Raw genomic sequence first — 26,585 nt, forward strand, 5'->3', positions numbered from 1 at the left:
CTGGAGGTACTACACCCTACACATACAGTTTTCATGAGCAATGTGATCCTCTCAGTTTAGGATACTTCTGAGAGGTCCTAAAAGACATCACTAATTTAATGCAGATGATGTGCTGAACAAGATTAACAGGAACATTACAAACCTAAAATGAGGTGTTTAGTTTTGTCATGAGGTTAAGTTACATATGCACCTGACACCTAATTTCTTAGCTTCCATAAATGTAAGTAAAAAGTCACCAGCTCTCTTATTTACCTACTTACTTAGCTGTGTGACTAGTGTCCTCAGAATTGTCAATAAATGGATTTCCATTTAGATGCACGCCTTATCAACTTTGCTTCTTACCCTACATCAAGTCCCCTAGAGACTTCAGAGGATTTCACAAGTTAAAATCCACAACCATGCTCCAGGAGTATCTTCTGTCAGTATTTTTGGAGCACTGTCAACATCAAAATAACTGGCTATAGGAAACTAACATTTAAAATAGTGGTCCCAAATAAAAAAATGCTTCTGCTTGTTCCAAGGAAAACTCCATTTTTCAGCTGTCTGTACATGAAACACAAATCACACTGCATGTAACCACACATTCACATGGATGGCATTAAAAAAAAAACAAGTGTCCACACTGCTGTGGGTCACACTATGTAGAACATTAATCTGTGCCATTCTAGAGAGACAAGCGAAGTTCAAAACCCAAAGGCTCCTATTTAATCATGACACATCCTGGAGCCTAAGAGTGTCATCACAGACCAGCCTAAAGGTCCTGCCTCTCCCAAGGAAATGCTACAGAAACACCACAATTTGAGTGAAGTAATAAGTGGAACCACATAACACCAACTCCTGAAGTAAAAGTAAACATGTCTTATCTCTTCCACAGACAGCTGGGGGTTTTGCTTTTGATTATTTTAAGTTATTTACATCTCAATTTTTTACCTTAAGGTCCTTGATTTTCAAACAATTCTGCTAATCTTACAATCCAGAAGTGTATTTCTGAAGCCTCTTAGAGCATTCAAAAACCAAACCTCCCCATCGTACAGAGGAAAAGGCTTCCATGAACTTTATACTTGGCAGATACTGATGAGATAAGATCTGGACTTCTCATTCCCAAGTGTTTCCTCAGTTATACTTGGTACTTAGAGAACTCTGGGAATATCCTGTTACACAACAAGTCAAGACTGACAACAAGCAGAATCTCTACCCATCTTATTCATGCAGTTGTATTAGTAGCTTAATGTCAAAAATACCATGCTAAAAGCTACTTAATTTCCTCCCTTTTGACCCGCAACAATTTTTTTTTTTCTTTAGAGACCCACACATTAATATAGTAGTTTGAGGGGTAGGTTTTGCTCTCAAAAACAGATAATGCACACTGTGGTGGTTAACCAAAGATATATTTTTGAGAGAAGAATTCTGTTAATACCAATATGTTTCACTGGTAATATATTAACAGGCTAAGAAACCAGAAGATACAAAAGAACTGTGTAACTTTTCAGAAAGGTCATTTTCCAAATGCAAATGAAAGGTGATTTGCCCAGTCCACATTCTTCTCGTCATACAAATATAAATCCCTTTTGTCCTAAGCATTGAAGGTTAACTGTTAGACAAGAAAAACTACCATCAAAGTTCTAGAAGTAGAATAGTAAAACCAACGGTGCTTATATTGCATCTACAGCAAATTAATGACTGCCAAAGCAGTCATGTAAAATATGTATTTTGTGTTTCTGTGCATATATTGTCTTCCAAGTGAACAGTAAGTGGTTTGCTGTTGAAAAATGTGAATAGGTCAGCTTCTAAAACACTCTAATACTAAATATACTGCAACTGAGCTACATGCTTCAGACATAAAGAAAACCACGTGTTCTAGAACAAAATCCTAATCTGGGGGGAAAAAAAAAAGAGATTAGCAGAAAGAAGTGAATTGTAAGAGCACAAAGGCTAAAAATTAAATTATGGGGGTTTATTATATTACAATTTAGGGTAATGTTACTGTACTATAAGAACTAATCGAGGTATCTCTAAGCTAGTGACCATCTTCCTCACTCTCCATGTTTTTGATCAATGAGTTACCAAACAGGGTGGGGGGAGGAAATAACAAAACCAGACAGTGATAGGAAGGTACAAGCACAAACTGTTCTCTGATTCTCTCCTTTGAGCACTGCAAGCTCCAACAGCTTTACAAGCAGAAGAAAGTACAGCATTATATCAGACTTCTCACTTCAGGAACAATTCTGCTTTGGGAATCCTCGCACTTAAAGCCAGGATGAAGGCTTTTAAAATAAATTGCACTTTGTTTTCGACAACAGATGCAAGTTTAAACTGTCTTCGGGATACGTGAGCAATGTTTCAGAGATGATAAACACGGGGAAAACATTCACCCAGTTAAACCCACCTCCATGTCGATGTTTGCAGACAGGCTGTAAAACACAACACACGGGAGCAACGCCCTCTCATTTTGTCAGTGAACAGCAAAGTAACAGTGATGTCTGACTTTTAAAAGGCTCAGTGTAGAGTTAGTCACCTTGGGGTGCTTTATTTCCCTCCTGTCCAAAAGCATCTCATCAGGTTGATTATTCAGTGCCAACGAGGACAATCAAGTTTGAAGTCAGACTGGTCAGCAAAAACCTTACAATTATTTTTCCTACCTAGACTCTCCAATAGTAAATTGTTACAGTCTAGTTTGGCAGGTCTTAAAAATGTTAAAGATTCACGACAGAAACCATACTGTTGTCAGCTGTAGTATTTTCTTCTGTAAAAACCCAATGTTTTCACAGGTTTTAAAATTTTACAATTTCAAAAGCAGAACAAAAAGGACCAGAGAGCTCAGAGAAAGCTTCTTTACACACAAAGCACCAGAACATGGGGGGTTGCCAGACATATTTTTCACATGCATTTTTTAATAGTTTTGTGTCAAATATTAAGAAATTATTAAGCCAAAGCAACTTCTTTTTAAACACCAAAATCTGGCTCAGGATCTTCAGCATTACAGAAGTGTATCAAGAGCTGTCTCTAGTACAAAACAGCCAGGAGAGACAAGCCCTTCCATCTAAGGTGCAGAGCCTCCAATTGCAGGCTGAAGAGCCTCCAATATGCTTGGTTGAGGCACACATAAGTTTGTGGAACATATAAGAGTGGAGGTTGTTTGTTTTAATTAGAAACCTCCTTTTGTGCCAGACCATGCAGTTCTTGGAATTCCTTTATCTATAATGCATAGGACACAGATGTGGATTTCAGCACGTTTTGTAACAAGAGCACATGCCAAGAACCATTAAGTAAGAACGTCAGACTCCACAGGACACCTCTTGTCGTGCTCCATCTGTTTGGAGCTTCAGCCCACCCGCCTGCCACGGGCTGTGAACACAAACTCTGAACATGCTCTGCACCTACACCAGCCCCTGAACGCGGGACAGAAAAGAGCAGCCAGGCTGCACAGCAAGTGCTGATTTAAGGCAAGGTGTGCCAGGCAGGCAGCTGGGGACACTTATTCCTAGCAAGCTGTCATTTTGCAGGGCCCTAACTAACCCAGGAGGTGTTACAAATCAAATGGAGAGAGCAGACACTTCTCATTGTACATATTAGGACTGCCCCACTAAGAAGCTGAACTATTGGAGAGAAGTGCTCTGATGATTTCACTGCTGAATTATGTAAATGGTTTTAAACTTTCACACAGACAGGACAATACACATAATCCCTAGACTTACACATGCTTACAGATTTCGACCTATAAAATTTAAGATGCTTGAAAAAAATCTGACACTTTCTTTGATTAGAGCAGCTGCACTGTTATTACTGGAACTAGTTTCACTGCAAGAAAGAATAACCAGCAACGTGCAAGGGAAGAATGTAGTTTCAGAGTAGCTTTAACCAGCCTGGTCATAAGCTGAGGCTGAAAACAATGCTGCTTTTGTCCTGCAACCTTCCATGCTCAACACAGCACTCATCTAGCAACTACACGGCATGAGCTGCTGCAGTTCACTGCAACCAACAAAAGATCAACTTCTGTCAATGCTCATTTTCATTTGGGTTGACAAAACAACCAGACTCACCCTGTGGCCACAGGGCAACTTTTGGACCCTGTGGGAAGTGAACGAGCAGAGGGTGAAGGGCAGGATGGCCCCTCGCAGCAACAGGCCAGCGAGATCTAGTTAAGCATAGCATGAGATGCCAAGGATAACTGATACGTGGTGACTGAGTCCTTCCAGTTCTGTGATGAGACAGACATTTCAGCACATCTCTCCATCTCAATCCCTCACACGATGACAGCGGCTCCTTTTTCCCCACAGGTGCAGCAGCAATTTACAGGCCTTTAAAGTGGAAGGATGCAGGAAGAAATTCAGCATCAGCAGCAGTTCAACATCCCTTGTCCTTCAGCTGGAACCATCTCAACAGGAGAGCAGGCTACAAACAAGTCAAAAAAAAAAAACCTCTCCCAAAAATGGCCCTTCTGATTTGAAGATTAGGCTATTCTTCCACACAACACGTGGCGGTATTGCTACTTAATTCCATCTGATGAACTGTGATAGTTTCAAGACATGTTTGACAGCAGGTTGATTAGCAAACAAGAGGGTAAATATTTTTGTCCTTCATGCTTTTAGTTTAAAAATTGTATTCCAAGAACAAAACACAATCTAGGTTTACAAACAAAGTATACACTGTTACATAAAACAACACCTACACTCTAAACCAGATATTCCTGACAGCAATCCAATCAACACAGAAGCTATGGCTTCAGCCACACATTCTCACATGTCCAGTAATTCTTCGGGCAGCTCGAAATGTCAAACAAAAAAAAAAAGTATTAAAAGTAGAGTAAGAGAATGCCTTGGAAACTACCATGAAAGAAACTCATCTGTAAAGTAGCAAAGGCTGGCAGAGACTAATACCTACCTTCAGGTCACCTCCTGAGTCCCCCAGACAGTCTTTGTCCAGCTTAACCTATTTACAGTTATACTCTAATATCAGAACCAAGGAATGCTTACTGAATCTTTTACCTGTACATCTTTTGCTCGTTGCAAGGCTCTAAAACGGGGGTTTTCTGTACAAGCAGAAAACTACTAATACCTAAGACAAACACATCCTCCCGTGGACCGCTGCAGTTCTCCCTTCCAACATTGATGGATGCTGACCAACTTTACTGGCAACAAACCATGTACTTAAACACGAGGGTAGAGAGTGTTGCAAAGCAACACAGATGGGGGAACTTTCATTTTTAAGTGAGGAGGGGAAAAAAGTTAACAGATTACAGCAGACAGTCTGTTCTAACAGATTGCAAGTACAAAATGGCCATCTATTTTGTATTTGGGATGCTTCACATCTTTGCTTGGCACAAAAGGATGGTCTGATCTCATCCATACCAGGCTGTGACTGACAAGTACTCAGCATGTTTACTATTAAATACTGTCTCAGCAACTGATGTGTACACAATTGCTCAGACCTTACAAATGAGAAGAATGAGCAATCAAAGCAGACTAAAAGTCAAGCCCAAGCTCTACTTGAAGTTAACAAGATGGGCTTGAAAAGCTATTCCCACCATTAGGGACTAGGAACTTGACAAGATTTACCACTCCGAGGAGTTTTCTGAGACTCTAAAAGAAATTACTATTTTCTTGTTGGTTTTGTTTAGGAAAAAAGGAAAAACCCTGCAGTAAACATTCCAAAAACTGTTGCAATAGCCAGTGTAAGTAATTTAGAAGTAATAACGACCTGTACCTACTACAGCAGCTACCCACTGACACAAAACTTGAAAATTAAAAGATGTTTTAATTATGTGCTTCAAGTCTTCTGCTTCTTGACATAAAGGAGAAGATACCCAATTACTACAAGGTATTTCACAAGTTCAGGTGCTTAAGTATAAAAGAATTTACAGAGCAAAGGGAAACGATTTCATTAAAACAAAGATCAGTACCTGGAACAGTGAATTTGAACCACTCCCTGTTTCCTGTGCATGAGTCCTCAAGACAATTCACATGCAATTAAGAATTCTAATTCTCTACTAGCTCCATTCCCTAGTTCCTTAAAGCTTTAACCAAACTCTTTTAGTGGAGTTGATGAATCCCAAATTGCAAAATCTCAAACTGCATCAGAGGGCGGTTTGCTCGGGACATGCGTGTCAGGACAAGTCCCCACGTCAGAAGTCAGCAGAGGGCACTGCCACACACCTACAAATTAATATTTTGCTGCTCTTTTGGCCCTGAAAAATAGGAGGCCAGTCAGGGGAGGAGAACTGTGCCACAGCCAGAACAACTGCTGCTCCTTGCCATCAGCAGTCAAGACCACAGGTACTCCTGACAGCTGCCCACACACAACAGAGGGACAGTGTGAGATACCCACAGCTCTCACAGACACAAAGTCACCACACCAGAATTAAAACGCTACAGAAACAAGGGAGAACCCGAGGTCTCCACAGCTACATAGTGGTTAAAAATATTTCCATGTTTCTTATGGCATTTGGGGCAAAGGCAGTACACACCTTCCAAAGTCCTAACACACAAGTCAGAGAAACAAAGTCACTGGAACAGGTATGTCTGGAAAGAGACCAGGAAGGGGAACAGATCAAAGAGGAAGATGGCATAATGGACACTGAGGAAAGAGGGCAAGGAGGACACTCTCAACACCACTGAATTTAGACCTCTAATGTCACACCACATCTACTTTCCTGCTATGTCTCACCTTCCGTTTCAACACGAATTTCGCTTTATTAAGCAAAGTTAAACAATAGTCTCAAAGCTGTCCAAGTTCTCATTGAACACTCTCCCCTTCCTGGGAAGTTGAACACTGGCAAACTATTTAAGTCCCACAACTAGGAGACAAGGCCACAAGAAGGTGGAAAGGATCTATAAATAATATTAAGGACTCCAATTTTTAGCAAAAATAATTAGGGCACACAAGTGAGTGACCAGTGGCAACCAGGAAACCAAACTACATGGAACTGCACAGTACATTACCCTTTATTGCCTTTTGCAATAAATCTGTGGAGAGCAGCAGCTGTTCTCTTCATTCCCTGTGCTATTGGTTAGGCTCACAGAGACCTTAATCCTCAAAATGCAAATACAACCGTTAGAAATCCATGTCAGGGGAAAAAACCCAGCTATCTATACAAGAATCTGGTCATCACAAATTGAGATGCTCATCGTTGCTGTGATTTCCCTTTCAACCAACACAGTCTAAGTTGTTAAAATAAGAATTTTCTGGTCGATGCTCTTACATAAGGAGGCAGAAACAGGTTCAGCAGCCCCATCTCACGTACAGAAAGTAAGCTTATGCCTCTTGCCTCTGGCGCTGTGTATTGCCCATGGGAAGACCACACTGACAAAGTGCACCAACAGCAGTTCCTCCCACAGCCTCTCTCTTCCAAACCGGCATTGTCCTTTGCCAATTTGAGAACACGATGCTCTACTTTGCAAGTTTCAATTACGTGACAAATCCCAAGGGGGTGGCAGCAAGAGGGAGGACTGCTGCTTATCTAGGTGAGTGGGCTGCAGCAGCAAAAAACCTCCGTGGTGGTTTGAGAGGGCTTCCTGACAACAAAGCTTTCAGATGAAATTACACCAGGCATCTTAAGGGGGGAATGTTTGTCACCAAATAAACATGGAAATCCTGTTATTACACCCTGCTTTGGGTCGTACACTCCCCGCCACATACTTTCCACCAATTCGGATGTTTGTTGGACTGCTTTGTGCGCAGATTCGCTTCATTTGCCTGGTAAAAACTCACACGCAGCAAATCTCAGCTCGAGGGACCCAATAAGCCCTGGGAGCCCCGGTGCTACTCAGCAAGGAGCGCGAGGAAGACTGTTGCCCAAATCCTACTCAACGTTTATGAGGGAACATTATTCAAATGAGCGCAATAACCCACCAGTTTCACGAAGGAACAGCACAGCGCCCGTGAAAAATACCGGAGGCTGCACTGCAGTCTATTACTCTTTCTCAAACAGAATTTACACAACGTGTAACATGATACCTCCCACCTGAGAAAGCTTGCCTCTTTGGCTGCCAAAAACTCGACTTTACGAAGCCGAGAACACAAAGTAGAACAAAAAGACAAGACTGCCAGAGTACCTGTTCATCAGCTGGTGACCCGCACTGACCACACACCCCCATCCCGCACTCGCCGCCCTTCTCAAGGCCCTCTCAGCTCTGCCATGAGTTAGAGAGCAACCAGATTTCACAGGTTATGATCGGCCACAAGCTAAAAAGGTTTATAGGTTACTTTACATCAATTTACAAGCAACGGTGTGACAGGCACAAGCAGACCGAGTTTGTCGGCTCTGCAGCCCCAGGAAACTCGCCCTTAGAGCAGGAGACACACGGAGCGACCAGGAAGGACGAGTTGTGCTCGCCAGGAACTCGGTGCGGTTTTGCGGGAGTTTCTGGGCGCACAAGGACTCTCCGAGGCACAGAACGCTCAAGGGGCGCGCAGGGCGCCCGGCTGCGGGGGACCGCGGGAAAGAAGAAAGGGACGCCGCCTCCCCCGGGATCCCCCCCCCGCCGCGGGAGATGAGCCGCCTCCCGCCGCCCCAGCCCGGCACTCACACGACCGCCCGGGAGATCATCCAGGACACCATCGCGGCGGCAACAGCACGTCCCCACAGCCGCCCGGGCCGCAATGGCCGCGGCCCGACCCCGCCCTCGGCATCGGCGGCTGCGCGCATGTGCTGTGCGGCCGCGAGGCGGGGCCGCTCCCGGAGGGGCGGGAGGGGAGCCCCGGCCTTGGGGGGACCCCGCCGTGTGTGAGGGGGTGGAGGTGCCCGGGGGTGACCGACTGCGGTGAGAAGTGTGTGCGTGTGGGAGATGCTCACTCCTTGCCTTGGCTTTTCCCCTGTGCCCCCCCATGCGCTTACATTTGCTGTAGGACTCACCAAAACCTCCGTGTCGCCCGCTGAAGTCACCTCAGTGTGGTGGGACATGATGCTGGAGGGGTTAGATGAGGGTACTGTGTGTCGCCCGGCTGGAGCCCTCCATAAGGAGGAGCAGAGCGGGGGGCAGCGGCTCCCTGGGCTCCAGCACCCCCTGAATCACCCCGGGAAGGCGCTTGTTGACGAGCACTCGGTACAAAAAGCTGTCTAAGGACACATCCTTGGGCGGTGGCACAGACTGCTATGTGTAGGTAAACCAAGACTTCGGGTGAGCAGCAGGATACCTGTTGGAAGGATTAGTGCCTATGCATCCTGTTACCTTTGTTCCTTCCCTACACACCTTGTTATCAGCTGCTGCCCAAGGCAGGACTGAGAGCCCACAGCGCGACCCTCTCCAGGTATTCCTGCCGAGCTCAAGGTCTGGCAGGTCGGGACATGCAGGAGAAGCTGACTGCTCCCTGATAGATTGCCTAATCCATTGCAATCCATCCCCGCATACCAGCTTTACACTTCCTGCAGAACTGTTGCACACATAAAAGGACAATATTTTGCTAAAACTGACTCTTCATCTTCTCTCAGGAGAGGAGGTTGTGTGAAGTTCTGCCCGTGCCATCGCTGGAAACATTCAACTTTACTCCTCTGATTTCAACACGAGTTACAGAGTGATACCAAAGCGACAGATATGGATGCCACTGAACGTGCCACTAAGGCAGCTAAGGTAGGGAAAGAGCAGGTTACTGTTTCAGTACTGCTCCTGCTGACTCTCACAGTAAGTGACATGCCAAAGTCAGCATCACCATCTGTAGCAGAAATTAGTTCTTTAACAGGTCTTTAAGTGACGATAATGTGCAGTTTCCCTGCCTGCCATACAGCAAGAAGAAAGAGCTTAATCTTTGTAAACTACTTACTGCCTTATTCAGATGAGAGATGGGAGGTGAGTGCAGGATGGTTTCTGTTCCACAGGCAAGCACCAGAATTCCTCACCTTCTCCAACGGGTAGAACCCAGCCACAGGTATCTTCACTCCCTTGCAGCCTTTAAACACAACATGTGCAGTCAAAAGGCCAAAAGAAGGGAAAGAAAGAGGGTGAATAAACAATCGTGGAACATTTCGACAATGACAACGTTTGAAAACCCTTGCTATAGTTGGATATTGTGAAATTTGAAGCCTGAACTGGGAAAGTATACATTATAAAAATGAACTATTTTTAACCATGTAGGAATTTTGGTCTTGCAAATAATGATATTGCCCATCTTGGGTGTCTCCTCAACTTGACCTTTGAAAGGGGTAACTGATGCAGGAAGAGGTAGAGAGGAATTTGTTTGTGAGCAATTTAAAGTACACCACTCATCAATCTCAGTTTTGAAACAGGCCTAACCTGAATGCATTCTTCCTTTCATTCAATGAAAAGAGAAATCTGAGCCACTACTTCTGTGCTCTCGGAATAACAATACAGTGGCAGACTGTACAGAGCAAACTCACACAACAAAGCATTTGTATTATAAATTACCTGGGAGAGATTACATTTTAGGCTCCAGCTCTGTAAACTCCTGCTGCCTGCCTGACGCTGCGCTGAAGTTAGTAGCATTCCAGTCCCTCCAGAGCAAACTGCAAGATGAGAGCTCCACTTTATAGCACATGAAATTAAGTATACAATACATTTCTTCACCACAAGCAATTGTGTGTTTGGTACTAGCTCAGAGAACCATTCCAGGAAAAGACTGATACTCTTTTTTACTGTCTGAGATCATTTATATAACAATTCCATAGCTGCATATTTTATTTCATATGGAGTATGTTTTAGAAGAAAACCACTCCTTATTTTGTAGCAAGACATTTATTTTTCTTGTGTTTGTTGCCATGGCAATACTGTCTCTGGTGGAAAGCTAAATTTACATTTAAAGAGGCATTTTTTTAAAGGGTAAAGGCAGATGGCTCCTAAGAGTAATTTACCTTCCTAAGAAGATTAGACTTTATTTCATAGAATGTTTTGAGACTTAATTCAGTGCAGCAAGCTGGGTGGTGTTTGCTGGGCCCCCAGCAGACAGACACAGGGATGCCACGTGAACTTCCCTGTATTCCAGTTCGCACATAATGATAATCCATGCTCCTGCACTTCAGAAATAGAGCAACATGGCAATTATATCCATGCCATGTACTTATTCAAACCTGGCGTGTCTTACTCATATGTCTGCCTATTTTTATCTAAGGAGTTATGTAAGGAGGAGACTTCCAGGTATCTCATTATGGGATATTTTTGACACTCCTTCCAAAAGCCACTTAATGTAGTTAGAAAGTTCTTGTAAATAGTTTTAGCAGTGTTTGGAGAATCATTTGTAAAGGCCACCTAACTTCTTTGATATAATACAATATATGCATACAAACATCAATGTTTAACTTGCACATCTTTTACAGGTAAACCAACATCTCAATTACATTGCAGATGTGCAAATAGCAACTGAGCAACATTTAGGAAGACATGAGCTAGTTTCTGAGAGAGGGATTCAGCTCCCTATATTAGGAGAATGTGCTCCCCAAAGACAGCATCACCTATGTTAAAAATGAATATAGGTTAATCACAGTGCTTAGCTTTTATTAACTTTGCTGGTTTGTATTAATCTATTCTAGAGGAGTCTCAAATACAGAACAACTTGAAAAAATACAGAATTCTCTCAGTTACTGAATCATGTCACATATTTGTGATTTTGGCATTAGAACACAGAACAGATGATGCCAGTTTACTTGTTGAAACAACAAAATACAGAATGGGTGAAAATAACCATTTCTAAGCTGGTATGATTATTAACTAATATGGCTGAAATTCATAGTTTATGCTACTTTCAAATATTTAACTCCTCATCTATCTTTCCTATGAAGCAACAGCAAAGGTAGGTTCTGATCTCTAAACAGCTCAGTAGTCCTTCTGCCTTAATGAGATTTCACTGGAGAGAGAGTGTTGGGCAATGCTGTGGACATTCTATGAACTCAAAGCAGCTGAAGCTTTTGCACAGAATTCTGGACATGCCACTTCTTGTTCACGTGTGTGTTCAGCCTCCCAGCACAGCACCTCCCCAGGGAACAAGGCAAAGCCCATTGGTGTCTAGCACAGCTGTGTCTTAAGCTATTTTTTTTCCCCAACACACAGACAGACAGAATGCCAAGAGGCCATATGTTTATCTTTTTCATAAATGTTATTGTGATAATTATTAACATTCCAAATTAGTCACATGAAGCATCCAACTTAATGAAAAAACATAGTTTAAAATTGATATTTCTGCCTTTTTTTTCCTTCATTTGGCATGTTTAACCACTGTTGTTCTCAGTTTTATTACACACAGTCTGACATTCCTTTTAAAGCTCTTGCTTCTATATGAATAAAGTCCTTAAGTTTTGAATCATTTCTTCCCCTCATGTTCAGAGATACACCTGCAAATGTAAAACCTGAAAACACAAACAGCAACATGACATAAAATTCATGGTTTAGGGGGTTTCTTGGAGTCAGTTTACCAACTTTTAGGGCCCTGACAATTTCAGTTAGTTCTGCATTTTAAGCAGTGTGAAATTTAGAATTAAAAAAGGCATCTAGTTGTAGGATGACTGCACTACATAGTAGAGGGAAATCTTTGCAAGACGAGTAAGCAACAACAGGCCCATGGATTTTTTCCTCCTAAGACTACAAAAGAATGAAGTCTAGCACTGTTAATTCTGTGAGTTATAGGTCAGGAAAAGCAGATAAGGACAAAACACCAAAAGCAACTCAGAACAGCCCTGTCAATATAAAGCCAGAGCATTTTCATCACTGCAGCACTAGCCTGTTTTGACTGCACCAGGCAATTCAGACAGAATCCAATTAATTTGATTAAAAGTACAAACATTAAAAGGGTACTCTGCTTCCTATTTTAAAGAAAATTCACCATGCAGTGAAAAGGCTTGTCGTGAAAAGGCAATCACTATTGATTTGTTTTATCAATTTTTAATGGGTTGCAATGGGTTAAGTGCCTCTAATTCCTTCTTACCAGAAACATAAGAGCACCCCTTAGGATTTTTTTTTTCTTAAGGGAAATGTGATCTAAAGAGGAAGGGGAAAGTTCAGAACAGCTCCATCTGAGACTTTCTCCTGGCAGCAGTCATATGTCCATCCTACCTTATTGCTTCCATTTGGAGCTGAAAGCGTATGAAATGCAGCCCCACAAGGGCAAGCTGAGGCAACAGAGGAGCTGATCTCCAGCTCATCAGGAGTACCCAGGAGGCTCTCACAAAGCAGCTCTGCTGCCCCTGTCACTTCCCTGTGTCTGCATTGATAAGCCACAGAGAGAGAGGTCTGACGTGTTGTACTGGACCTGCAAGCATTACTCTGTATCTAAGTGTGACCACACCAGTACAGCCCAGCAGGGCAGTCCCCTGGACAAGTTGACATAGGTTATTTTTCCCCTGTTCCCTAGTAGAACAGCATTAAAGCTGTTAACTTTTTCAAAAGCTGCAAATGAATGTTTCAGTAAATATGCCTCTCTCCTGGGAGCAAACCCATTTTAAATGATGGACTTCACATACTCTGGTATCTGATGATCCACTCTCTGGGATTTGAAATCTGTACACAGAGACACAGACCAAAGCCATATTATTCCTTCCTGTCTGGGTAGTGTCATCTCAGCTATATTCCATCACTACTTGTGATGCGTCACATTTAATAATTATAGCAATCTGTTAGAGATTTTTTTTAAAATACACTTTCTGCTTTTGATGTTTCTGATCCCTATGGAAAGCTTATGCTATTTTATAGTCTGCTGACTAAGCTCATGTGCACACCAGCTGCATTTTATCAGGAAACAATGTTTGCCTTTTGAACTGGCTGATAGATTTTACTTAAAATGAAGGAGATATACATTCTTTGGCAACACTTACAGCCTTGTTCAGCGCAATATCCATTTGCAGAAAGTCACAGTCTCCAGCCAGCTAAACAGTGCAGCAGCCCATGACCATCAGCCCAAAAGAGGTGGAAAAAAACCCCATATCTTTGAACTGGAAAGGACCCCAAATTTATCTGCTGCACAACAAAACTAGGATCACCCCATGCCATTTGGGCAGATGTCTTGTCCTACCTGTTCCTGAAGCCTTTTAACAGAGATTACACACCTTTTCTTACGATGTTTACTAGCCTTTCATTATCCTGCTGGGAAGCTTTTCCTTGTATCAAAGTTAAGCTGAGTCAAGGGGTATTCTGGAGTTTTTATCCAGCCTCCACCAAGCTTGCAAGGAAAAGTGTTAACTTCCTTCGCAACAACGTCAAAAAAACCCCAAACCCAGTACTTAAGCTATTAAATCATCCCTTGAATAAATAACCCCAATTCCTTATGGGATATTTTCTAGACCTTTCCATTCCTTTTATTACATCCAACTCTATTGAAATGCAGAGGCCAAACCCCACACAGAGCTTGAGAGGAGCCTAATCAGTATCAAGAGCTGAAGGACTACATCGTACATTATCCAGCAACTCGAAGGCTGCCAGCAAAGGACACCAGGCTATCAGGTTTCCCTTTCTTTCTCTCCCACCCTCCCAGAGCAGCACACTACAATTAGCTGGAAGAGCTTTCCAGGGGGAACACTCCTGTGAGCCAGGATAGCAATTCCCATGTACAACCCAAAGTTAGCCTTTAGCCAGCTGACCCCACTATGCTTTCCTTACTCATTCTAAGACAGGTCTAGTCAAAACTGCTGACCAACAAATGCATTGAGGAAGCTGTTTTATTAGACAGTGTCCTGATGTTGGTTCCCCCCCCTTGGAGCAATGCTTTCTGTGTCCTCATTACTTGAGTTCTTTTTCTCCTAAGAATTGTCCTCTCTCTGCATTCTCCCCTGAACTGGGGAAAAGGATCTCTTTCCATATATTTTAAACCAGGAAGAGAATATAGTTTCATCCAACTTAAAACCCAAGACACAGAAATCATTAATTCATGTGTTGTGTCAGATAACCTTTGTTTTCTAGAAGCAGTGTTGCCAACAAAGGCTATTGATTTGAAGGCATCTGAACATCAACTTTGTTTTTAATTTTCATCAGTAAATTGTTTTTCCTTATAGAAAACTAGGCCCATGCTTTTAAACTTTGAATTTGCCTTTAGTTTCCAGTCATTGGTTCCTACTGTGCTCTAAGTGATAGATTAAAGAGCTCTTTCACACTCATTATCTCTCCACAAGGACTTATGCATGCATAAGTCACCTTTCCATCTCCTGATAAATTAACTTGCAAGTTTCTTGAAATGTTTTTCTAGTCCGTAAATGCTTCATGGTAGATTTCTAGCTCTAACCCAAATTTTTTTCAGCACTTTCATGCACTGAACTCTGTAACCAGATTTCTGTTAACTCTATATGACTTGGGGTGGCATAAGTCTGCCACCTACTTTTATTCTCATTAACAGAGGAAGCAAAATTGGAGTTAAAAAAAGTTATTAGGTGCTCATATTCAGTTGTTTGTCCTCTTTGATCTGGGCATCTTCCTCACATGCTGCTTCTCAAAACCCTGGTTCCCAGTCTGAAGGCTTTGTTGATCTCTGTTCTTGGAGGGCTCACCTAATACACCAAAAATTACTTTCCTCTAAAAGAGCCCAGGTTATTAAGCACTTCCCAAGGATGCTGTTCTCACTTGCTGGAAGTTAAGAGAGTTAGCACAAGGTTTCTTCAGCTACCCAGGCAAGGGGGAGCTGCTTCTTACTATACAGAGAGTGACTCAGGTCAGCACCGAAGAAAACAAAGGTTATGTGTAAAAAAAAAAAAAAGTTGGCTCTTTTGTTTGCTTATTTGTCTAATATTGCCAAAACTAGCAGATACACACAGCAAAGTGTCTCTTTTGGTCCCCAGGTCCCTAAACAGAAACCCTTTCTGCCTCAAAAAGGCCTTTCCCATCTTCTGTGGCAAGGAAGTCTCGCTTTAGTTCTTTCCTCTGTTATTTCAGCAGGACATTGCCAGCTAACAGGGTACATCTCTATGTAGTCTGGTATCCTTAGAATATAAGTGCAAGCTGTTTAAGACATTAGCAATAATTGTCAAAGGCTTGAAGCCTCTCTGGGAAGCAGCAGGAGGCTTGCACAGGAATTCTGTGCACTGCTAGAATTCCCTACCAGAGCGTGTGACTCTGTGCTCTCTCAGAAGCCAGCCTGAAGATGTGTCTCATACTAGGAACTCTGCCACCTTTGCTTTCCAAAAAGCCTTTTAGTTCTTAGGAAAGTTGACTCTGAGAAAGGGAGTGCAGACAGTCTTTCAGCCTGTCTAGACATTCTGGATGCTGAATGTTTAATGGCCTGGTATAATATAGCTGGACTAGAGCAGTGGAAAGCGAGGAAGGCAGGAAAAACAATAGGCAGAACTTCTGGTTTAACAGGCATAAATACACTGTGGCTGTAGCTGCTCTGAGCTGGTAGCCTGCAGGAGGCTAGGAAACAATCATCCACATTATGTTAAGGAAGCTCTGTCTAGACAAATCAGAACTTCTTCCCACAGAGGTTTACCCTTTTTTGCATACCACTTGTCTCCTCGAACTTGCTACAAATAACTGCTAGCCATCAAAAATTGACACCAAAAGGCACTGTCCCACAAGTTGAAAATGGGAATTAGTAGCTGGTTTGTTTTAGTTTGCTTTCCCACAATATTCCTGTAAAGGCACAGTTCTTCCACATAGTCTTTTTTTTCATCCTCTCTAACATATTTTGGAACACAATCCATCAAGATACATGAAAACAGAATTAACACAAAGGAAAAAAACCCTACAAAATCAAAGGGTAACCTAGAACTTGGGAACCTTAGCAGCTGATCTCTGGAATACTTAAGACCACCAATTCCACAAGTGATGGATGCTCAACAATTAACTGAGCACACATTGTTGATGAGCTGAATTAAAAAACAAAGTCACCTTTATGGTTTTGAGTGGCTTTTAAAGTTTGTGGTTGACACATGGGGTTCTTAAGCACAAATCAAGCACCCAAGTTTCACCATCCTTAGCATAGAACAAGTCTGGTAGCTTATGCAAATGCTGAAAAGAAGACATTAATATCTTCCCTCGCTTTATTTCCCTGTAGACAAGTTGCATCGCAGCTGCAAGCACGACTAAAAATCTCATGTATCGATGACTCCAGTCTTCAACTGGTCTAGCAGTTACCGATCATGTGCTTTCAGACCCCTTTTTCATCTTAGAAAGTTAAATTAACTTGAAACCCAAGTGTTAAATTGCTGGGTGGTAACTTCGAGGGCTCAAAGCAGTTTAAGACATAAGCTGACTCAGAGTCAACGCAAGTCTCTGGAGCTGTGCTTATTACAACTATTTCCTTAAACTTACATTTCATCCTTCTGTTGTCCATAATTGAAAACAAGACAGCAGATTTGCATTACCTTTGGGCATGGGAGAGTCCCAAATTAGGGGTTTAATAGGAGCCATTTGAGGCCTCCTCCTGTAAAGGGAACATCCCTCCTCAGCCCAGGACATCAGTGCTGCCACACAGGCTGGCTCACCCCCTGTCTTGGACCTTGACCTTTCTGAATCATGTCAGACAAAGCTGTGTGCAGTCATCTGAAGTCTGCTTCAGGTAAATAACCACTGGGATTACAGAGCCAGCAGAAATGACTTGATGGCCTTTTCTGAAGTCCAGGTTAACTCAGTGTTTTTAGATACAGACAAGCCTGCGCTGGGGAAGTTTCTGCACACTATATCCTCTAATTGCAACTTGATGTTTTATAATGTGGGGCCATCTTCCTTTAGATGTGGCCAAATAATGAATATTCACAGGTGGTTACTGCTGCAACTCAGTAATACCAAGCAAAGTTCTGGGAACGTCATTTTGATTAAAAAGGAAGGGAGCGTGAAAGTAGAGGACCAAGATATGAAGACTTAATTTTAATTACTTTTTGACTCACTTCAGCAACTTTTAACACTAAAGCTAAGAAGTATTTTGGTCTATTACTCTGAAAGCAGGATCAGTATCTAAACACCGAAAGGGTAGCACAGGACTCCTTCTGGCACCCGGTATGTTCTGGGGTTAAGGACCTGATAGCGAGAGCAAGCCCACCTTCAGACCGCCCAGCTGAAAGGAGGCAGGTCTCCTGCAGAGCTGTGTTCACAAAGCATGGAACCACCTGGACACACCTTGCTAGAATTCGGTACTAACCAGGATGTTATTTATACACCTAAGAATGGTTACTAGAATCTTTCTTGAAGATGGAGTAAAGGAGGATGAGCCACCTCTTCTCAGTGGTGCCTAAGGAAAGGAAAAGAGGCAATGAGCACAAGCTGAAATACAGGAAATCCCATTTGAGCTCAAGAAAATATTTTTCCCCACTGTGATAGGTTGCCCAGAGAAACTGAAGTCTCCAGCCTTGAAGATTTATTCATAACTGGGCTGGACATGGCCCTGAGCAGCCAGCTCAAGGTAGCCCTGCTCTGAGTAGGGGGGTCAGACTAGACAATCTCCAGAGGTTCCTTCCAGCCTCAACTAGTCTGTGACTCCAAGACCATCTTTCCATTCAATTAAATGACACAGCAACAGCCAAACGCAATCTTCTGCTGTTAAATCCAAGAAGACATGCAAGTCCCTTCTCATCTTTCTGCTTGTGTAGGTCTGTGCCTCTTTCAGATTGTCATTATAAGATGTAATGTTTCATTACAGTTCTTGCAGTAAGGGCAGACTTAAATCAATTCCCTTTTTAGGGCAAATTTCGAGCGTAGCCTGAACAAATGTGACAGACAGACCCTGGAACACTCCTAATGAGAACGGTAAATTAATCGAAGGAGTTACTGGCTCAGTAGAAAATTTGTGATAGTTTTAATTGGGATAACAGTGCCAGGAAAAATACTAAAGTACCACTGCTTGATCGGCACAGAATCAGTAACATAATTTGTTTACACCCTGTGCCAGACAACACTATGACATATTAAGACAATCCTTACCAAAAAGGATATTGTTAAATAATAGCTATTACTGAATTGCAGGACACAATTAACACTAATTTGTTAGCCTTCCCTGACACAGAAACTCAACAGGACAGGCAGCTGGAATACAGAAGAGAAACCTATGTATCAGTTTTAATCTAATTGGGAGACAGTTTGCTGGCAGGAAGAAAGAAGAACTAGCATCACACAAAAATAGCCATCAGAAAAGTCTGTTAAAGGGAGGTTACTACATGTGATAATTACTGTTTCAGACAAAACTGGTAAACAGTTATGCTTAATGAGAAAGATATGGAGGAAGTGCTACAGTTGCATTAAGAAAATGCAAAGGAACTTGGACAGCAGAGTAGTAAGTGAAGCTAAGAAAGAAGAATTTGAGAAGACAGGATGTTACAGAAATTTTCAAAAAGAAAACAGTTAAGTAAAAGAAGTTTTTTCTAAGCTATTATGAGCTTTTCTTTCTACCTCAGTTTCAGAAACACCCAACCATCTTTCTGTTATTGCTTTTCTTCCTCCCCTGACAAACAACTAGCCATAAGTTGTCATCATTTCCCCCATCCAGTGCACAGTTTAATGGTAGCTGAACTCAGCTGTTTCTTATCTCAGCTTTAGGCCTTTCCTAAACCCTAAAGCTTCCCATTTTCTTTTTATTGTATGTATTGTACAGCAGCATGCTAAACCATTTCCTTACCATAACCATTGCCTGTTTTAGTTGTGTCAGGATAAGTAATACCAACATCCAAGTGATGTCAGTCTAAAGCTGCTGTTAACAGGAGCCCCTGTGATATGGTTTGAAGCTGGCTCCCTGCCAAGTCTCCAAACCTTACCACCAGAAGTCGTCGTCCCCCCCCAAACCTCAGGGAGAAGAGGGAGGAAAAAAAAACTAAGAAAACCCGAAACGAGAGAGAGACAACCAAAGTGAGATATATAAATATATTTACACTTATATACAATTAAAATATACAATTTCACGAGGGAAAAGGGAACGGGGAAGGGAAAGGGAACAAAAACTAAACTAAAATATATATATATCCCAATTAGTGACCCAATATCTAACAACTAAAAGAGTTAGCAAAGGAAATAGCTCACTACTCTCCTGGGACAACCGAGAGTTGCTCTGGAACGATCGCCGGCAGCCTCTGCCTCCCAAGGTCGGCAAGGCCTAACCAGGCCTCGCTCCCCAACACGGCAGATCAACAGCAGGGAACCTGCACCTCCAAGCTGCCTGAAGGAAAGAGAGCGAAGGCCTCTCCTCCTTTCTTCTTATAATCTGGCTTACATAAAAATCCTAGGGAATACTGGGTAAATCTGGACCCTTCCTTGGTTACAAACTGGTCACCAAGGAAGGCCTAGCCAAACTACCACACCCTGCTTCTCAAGGGGTCACAACCCACAATTCATATAGAAAGTGGAAGTTCAGAAGGTAGAAAGTTCCCTGGACAGCAGCACAAACACAGCTCTTTAGACTAATTTTTAAAGAAGTTTTAATATAAACATTGAGAAAGCTATGTACAGAGTACTAATCAGATTATAAGACTTCTATTCCGCTGTGTGTGGGGTGCCATGTGAACCTTTAACAACTCAGGAGGCAGAAGACTTTAGCCAGACCTATTGTACACTTTCTCTCTTTTTCTCTTTACTACATAATAAACTAGTGAACTCCAGCGAGGATAAGAGTCCTGACCCACCTCCCAGTTAATTCAAAGATGTATACATTTATTTCAGTGCTGAATATACCCTATTCTTTTTGTCAGTAATAGTATCTACTTATAAAACAATCAATTTAAACACCTTTCATCCAGCACAGAAAGAAATTCCTCTACAATATTCTATGAAACTTTAGCACATCTTAAAACCAAGATAAAAGTCTACCATGGAAGTAATAACTGTCTTCACAGGATTGTTTGTGTTCTTAGGGATTTTCTTTTTACTGTTACCCACCTGCTAACCTTCAAAAGCTACTAATTGTAAAAACACAGAGATAGCAATAGCCAAGCATTTAATGCTACTTAAAAATAAATAGAAATACTCACACACTGGATAACCCACAAAGCTTGTGCTCCAGAAGCCCACGTGAGAGAAGCATGCCTATCTATACACCCAGCTAGGTTTCTAGCTAGTGCCCTCCCAAAAAGAAAAAGAAATCACTTACTGGCCTTTATATAGCTTAAGTGCAAGTGGGAGGAAGCACTACTGGAAGCAAAGGTTCCTGGGAAGGTGATTAATTAATTTTTAAGGGTAATTGGTTTCAGGTTTTATGTGTGAGTGATTGACAGGAGAAAGGAGCTGCCCAGTAAAAGCCAGGCCCTATCAGAAGGACCACCAGCACTGCTGAGGCTGCTCAAGCTCTGAGTATGCTCCATCTCTTCTGGAGTTTTGTTCTGTGGGCAGATTCCCTCAGCTCAATAAGAATTTGTCCTCAGTTCTGGTGCTGCTTTCTGGGCAGTACAGCATATGCTGTCGTGGGAGAGGTCTGTTAGGGGCTGACAGATGTGCCTAGAGTTTAGACTGATTCTTCAGAAGTTCTAAGCTTTAAGCTGGCATCAGCAGCTCCATGAAAGGTGGGGAAGAAACTTGAATGTAACATTACTAGGATGGCCACAGAAGGGTTCCACCGCTGCTGCTGTGCATCATCCTTGCTCTTAATGCTTGTACCTGGGCTGAGGGACCAGTAGAAATGGCATCTTCCATCTGTGGCCTGAAGAAACTGAGAGCATTTTCCTTCCAGCAAATTCAAAGAGGTTGTTTTAGGTGGAGACAACATGTGATAAGGCGAAGGCAGGGCCCTGCAGTTCCACCTGAGGAATTAAGGCTGTGGGTATTCAGGGAAAGGTGGAGACTCACAGCCTTGTTATCTCTATTCCCCCACCCTCTGCATTTTACCTGTACAGGGTGTAAACTCATCAGGACTGGGAGGGGCTGTTTGGTACCAAGGTGTAGTGCTGGTCTAATGATGCTTTCCCCTCAGGCTGCACTTAAACACTCCCTGCAGAAAACAGTGGCAGCTCTTAAAGGCAGTGCTATCCCCAGCTGGAGGGAGGTGTCCAGCCCCAGGGCAGGATCAGGAGCGAGCCCAGCTCAGCAGCTCCCGAGCTCAGCAGAACCCAGCCCTGAAGCTTCACTGGGCTGAGCTGGCTGACTGTGTATTTAAAACAGGTGTGAGGTAGTCAGGAGCTCTGTTTGCTGGCTCGAGTGTAAGGCAGTGTTTGAGGTGGTGAGGGGCAGGGGATTAGGGTTGGGTTAATATTTTAAGATGTGAATGAACTTCTGAGGAAGAGGATGTACTGAAGGCCGTAGATATTTAATTTGTTCATCCATCTTTTGGTGATATCTCGTTAGCTGGAACAGAAAGAAATGGTAAAGTCCAAATCTGCTTTATTCATGTGCTCTAGGCTACAAATTCACTGTGAAGCATCACATGGAGGCTCAGTAGTGCTCCTTGCTGTTGTCAGCATGGATAGAGTGGCACCCTGTGAACTGCAATGTTTTCTTGTGCAGATATGGCTGGAGTGATCTGCAAAGGCAGTGAACTTAAATCCCCTGTGTGCTGCAGCAAGAGCCAGAAGGGTATCAAAGAAGTCCTGAGGGTGATACCTGGGCACAGAGGGGTGCTGTATTCACCTGCAGTGTAAATACAGTGGTAAATTTGCAGCCTTTTTACAAGTGAGAAAGCCAAGACACAAGATGAGATTAGGAGTGGTCAGTGGACAGCCCCAGATGGAGTTGTGACTGTAGACAGTCAGAGATGCAATAAATCACCACAGGGGATGTTAGTGGGAGAGCTGGGGAGGTAATGCCACAAACCACAACTCTTGCTGTCATGCACCTTTGCACCCCCAGGTGTTTAGTGCAGCCTTTGCATCTGCAGTAAATAGCTGTCTTCAAATAATCATATTTTCCCACTGATCCTGTGTCCCATTCAGTGCTCAAGGACTGCTTCACCACTCAAATAATTCTGTTTTCAAGGAAGATGGTTTTGGTAGGACGCATTAAGAAAAGCCCTTGGACTCTCTGTAGAAGATAAGACAATTTGAAATCAGAAGTTGGCTTTGTTACAGAAGGAACTGATGCTTGAGGGGAAAAAATGTTTTTTTTTCTTGACTGCAATTTTTCAAGTTAGGAAACTTTTAAACCAAACTTAAATATAGATTATTAACTTTCTGATGCTGAACCCTAGAAAACATTAAATGTGACTTTCCAAATTTCTGAGGAATTATGAATTCAGAGGAAAATTATGCTTGCTATCTCTCAAGGAAAGGTAAAATAGATCTAGAAGTATACAGGACATATTTTAGGAAGAACTAGCTCAATATCAATTCTGCTTAAGAGTTGTGACAGTGACAAGTCATTTTACCTTTCTCAATTTTCCTTCCTGCAAAGTGGAAATAACCATTTCAAAATGTGGCATTTATCTGTATGGAGAAGGTGCATTCACTGCCAATACAGGCTGTGCTGATTTCAACCTGGAAGTCAGAAAAAGCTCTCAGTAAAGATCTTGATTTTGCAACTGCCCAATGTGTATACTTTCGGGGAAGTGGGACTGAAAATATTTGGGGAAAAAAAACCCTCCCCCTTTATTTAGCAAGCTGTAGGATTTAAAGGATACTGTTAATACAGCCTTTTCAGGTGATTTCATATCCACTGAAGCAGGGTCTATAGCCACAGGAGCCATTTGTTGGAGGCATAAACAGCACCATCAATGTTTTTTTCAATTATAGCAAAAGATGGAAGATGTAGAGATTTTTGAAATCATGGAAATAGCTTTTCTTGATGCTTGGAGGGATAGAGGACTGAGACTTATTTCCCCCAGGTTCCCATTCCCGTGCCTTTGTGCCAAGGTTCCTCTTTCAGGTGTGCTCAGGTGGTTAACATGTGTTTGATGTGCAGCTTGGGTGAGAGGATGATCCCAGCAGGTCATTCCCAGCATCAGGGTCGGCTTTCCTTTGGTGGAATGGCTGGACTTTTTTACTTGACCAGGAAATCTTGGTGGCTGAATTATCAGTCACTGTGTTTACTGCCAGAGCTGCACTGGGGCCACGTAGGAGTGCAAGGGGGGAGTTTGTCTGCAGTCCATTTCCCAAGGGGAGTTCTCCTTCCCTGGGGCTCAGTTTAGAGCTGTTTTTCTTTATTTTTCTGTGGACTTCTCCAGCCTGAAGGTGTCAGCTCTGTTTTGTTGTTGCCCATGGGCATGTGGCTCTGAGTGTTGCTCCTGAGCTCCAAAAGGATAATTCCTCTGATCTTTTTAGAGGCTTCCTTATGACACTTTCTTTGGAAGATGCATCAGTTCATACTATCCCTAATTCTTCCGATCCTGTGAATTTTGGTGCTTTGAATTTTCCATTCAAGTATTCCATATATTTATCAAGGAAATAGGGAAGGTGTTGCTTTGAAAAAGGAATTAATGTATTGGTTTGACACCTGCAAAGGCTTCTGAGAAAGGAAGAAGTCCTGCTGAAGTGTGATAGAGCACAGACTGTTTAAAAGTTAACATCTAAGCTATTTTCAGGCCCTGCTCCACAGCATCATGACTTTGTGTTCTGTTGAAGACAGAGGCTCCAAGATGATTTATCCACAAACAGAGCATTTAGTGCTCTTCCAGTTTACAGCACTTTGCAGAGAAACCAGGAGAGAAGGAAGCAGCAAAGAAGAAATGGATAAATGAATGGAGGCCAAAGGTGGAAAACACATTCAGCGACTTGTGGGTCTCACGTACACTGATCCACCTGAATATTTTGACCTTCCCAAAGCACCTCTGTGGTAACAGAAGCTGCTCCAAGCTGAATAAGTGAAAGAGAGAAGAGCTGAGATGTGGAGTTACTGGGGAGTGATGCTGCCCTGACAATTCGCCAACACTTTCCCTTGAGCTGTGTTCTCCTGGTCTAGCTCAGGGGTGTTGTGAGGAGCAGAGCAAAGGTCCTGCCCTTCTCACTTGGCATCTGGGAACTGACAGCTGACCATGGGAATTTACACCTACATGTCAATATTACTAGATCTTACTGATATTTTCAGGTAATAACAACTGTAAAATGGTTCAGCATTGAACAATAGCCTTTAGTGAATTCTAATCTGTACTAAAATGTGATTCTGGTGTCAGCGCTTTGATACGAATTTTTGGAACAAATTAAAAATACTCGACTCTTAATATTTTGTTATTCTGCGATGAATTCACAGGTTCAGTCTATCAGAATCATGTAAATTGGCTTCTTTTGGCATATTTTACATTTTGTTGCACACTAATGTAATCTACTTAATTGTAGAATTCAGTAATATCTCAAATTACTACTTGGTTAAAAAAGAGGGAATCCGATACAAGAATTTTGATATGATTAATACTTATTTAGTAATTCTTGTAACTTCTTTGTATGCCCTTTATGAATAACTGCCCTGTTCTTAAACTTTTGCTCCTTCTGCACGATTGCAGTACTCATCTGTTGGTTGTAGCATTACCCTGGAATGTGGATGAAGATCTCACTTAGCTCAAATGCACTGTGGCTGCTCCTGCAGTTTCTCGGGAACACGCCTCCATGTATCCCTGGCCTGCTGCCATGGCATGCCAGGCACCTGTAGGTTCAGGTATAAATGTTACATCTTGGAACTTATTCTAATACTGTGAACAAACTTGTGCATGATGAATTGATTTCTTTTTTGTTTGTTTGTTTTCTGCTATAATTACCTTCTCTTGTACCAGAAGTTATTTGTTCCACTGAAATACATGGGAATGTGCGAAGTTGGCACTCTTGATTTATTGCTTTTGCCTCATAATCTATTTTGCAAAAAATGCACTGTTCAAATTTGCTTTTAGTGCTAGATGAGAGATCATTAACTCGCTCTCTTGAGGGCAGGCGTCCCAGTAAAGGCAGGCAGAAGTTCAGGAAAGCTACACCTCCAGATAACATGAAGGAAAAACTCTTGATATGCAAACATGGCATTACTACAGCCTGACCACGGGCTCCATGGAAAGAACAACAGACTGATAGCACAGGGCTGCATGGCCTCCTTGGGAGATACAGCCCAGGCTCTCAGCTGAAGCCTGTGTGAGTCTCTGAGCTCACTGCTCAGTTATCCTGTTTGCTGGCATTTAGCAGAATCCAATAAAGTCTTCTAGGTCTGAAGTGTTCTGTCTATAAAAGCTTCTGAGGGACTAAAGTGACGTCACATTCCCACGGAGTCCGTGGCCTTGTTTGCAGTAGGGAAAAATGGATGGATGGATGGATATCTTTGCTGAACTCCCAATATGCTGACCTGGGGGGAGAAGGTGCTGTAGATGGCAGACCTGGTCCTGGCTCTCCAATACCCTGGAGGGCTGGGACTTCAGTGTCCTGGTGCCTGGCTCCTGGGATACCCTTGCCAGCCTCAACTCTCACCAAATCATAGAATGGCTCAAGATGGAAAGGACCACAGCAGGTCATCTGGTCCCACCTCCCTGCTCCAGCAGGGTCATTCCAGAGTACATGGCACAGGATTGTGTCCAGTCAGTTCTGGGATATCTCCAGTGAGGGAGACTCCACAGCCTCTCCGGTTGTTCCAGCACTGTTCCAGTGCTCGGTCACTGCACGGTAAAGAACTTCTCCCTCATGTTCAGGTGGAACTTCGCTGTGCGGCAGTTTCTGCTTGTTGCTTCCTGTCCTGTCTCTGGGCATCACCGAGCCGAGCCTGGTCCACGGTCTTGGCACCTCCTTTCAGACACTCACACACATTAATGCGCTCCCGGAGCGGTGCCTTAAGCAGGGTGTGGGCGAGCCCGACGTGGGTGTTCAGCCGTTTCTCCCACCCAGGGGAGACACCCCGAAGGGGCTGTGCCCGAATTCC

The 26,585-nt window shown here is 42.8% G+C and overlaps 1 protein-coding gene and 1 long non-coding RNA gene across 7 annotated transcripts in view; one reads left to right on the plus strand and one right to left on the minus strand.

The window, feature by feature from the left end:
• Positions 1 to 8,618, minus strand: part of REEP3 (receptor accessory protein 3) — a 36,383-nt gene extending 27,765 nt beyond the window's left edge. For all 4 annotated transcript variants that reach the window (XM_064662340.1, XM_064662339.1, XM_064662338.1 and 1 more), the window contains exon 1: positions 8,526 to 8,618. In XM_064662340.1, the coding sequence (XP_064518410.1) occupies positions 8,526 to 8,557 (32 nt within the window). In that variant the 5' untranslated portion in view covers positions 8,558 to 8,618. The remainder of the gene's footprint in view (positions 1 to 8,525) is intronic.
• Positions 8,619 to 8,668: 50 nt separating this feature from the next.
• Positions 8,669 to 25,503, plus strand: LOC135417825 (uncharacterized). Of its 3 annotated transcripts, none has more exons than XR_010432226.1 (3): positions 8,669 to 8,759; positions 9,428 to 9,566; positions 24,323 to 25,503. It is a non-coding gene; the product is annotated as an uncharacterized LOC135417825 (long non-coding RNA). The 3 variants fall into 3 exon arrangements; XR_010432227.1 differs by having other exon boundaries at positions 8,675 to 8,770; XR_010432225.1 differs by lacking the exon at positions 8,669 to 8,759 and adding an exon at positions 8,777 to 9,099.
• The last annotated feature ends 1,082 nt before the right edge of the window (positions 25,504 to 26,585 follow it).

Source organism: Pseudopipra pipra, chromosome 8 (genome assembly GCF_036250125.1).
Source record: "Pseudopipra pipra isolate bDixPip1 chromosome 8, bDixPip1.hap1, whole genome shotgun sequence".
Lineage (NCBI taxonomy): Eukaryota > Metazoa > Chordata > Aves > Passeriformes > Pipridae > Pseudopipra > Pseudopipra pipra.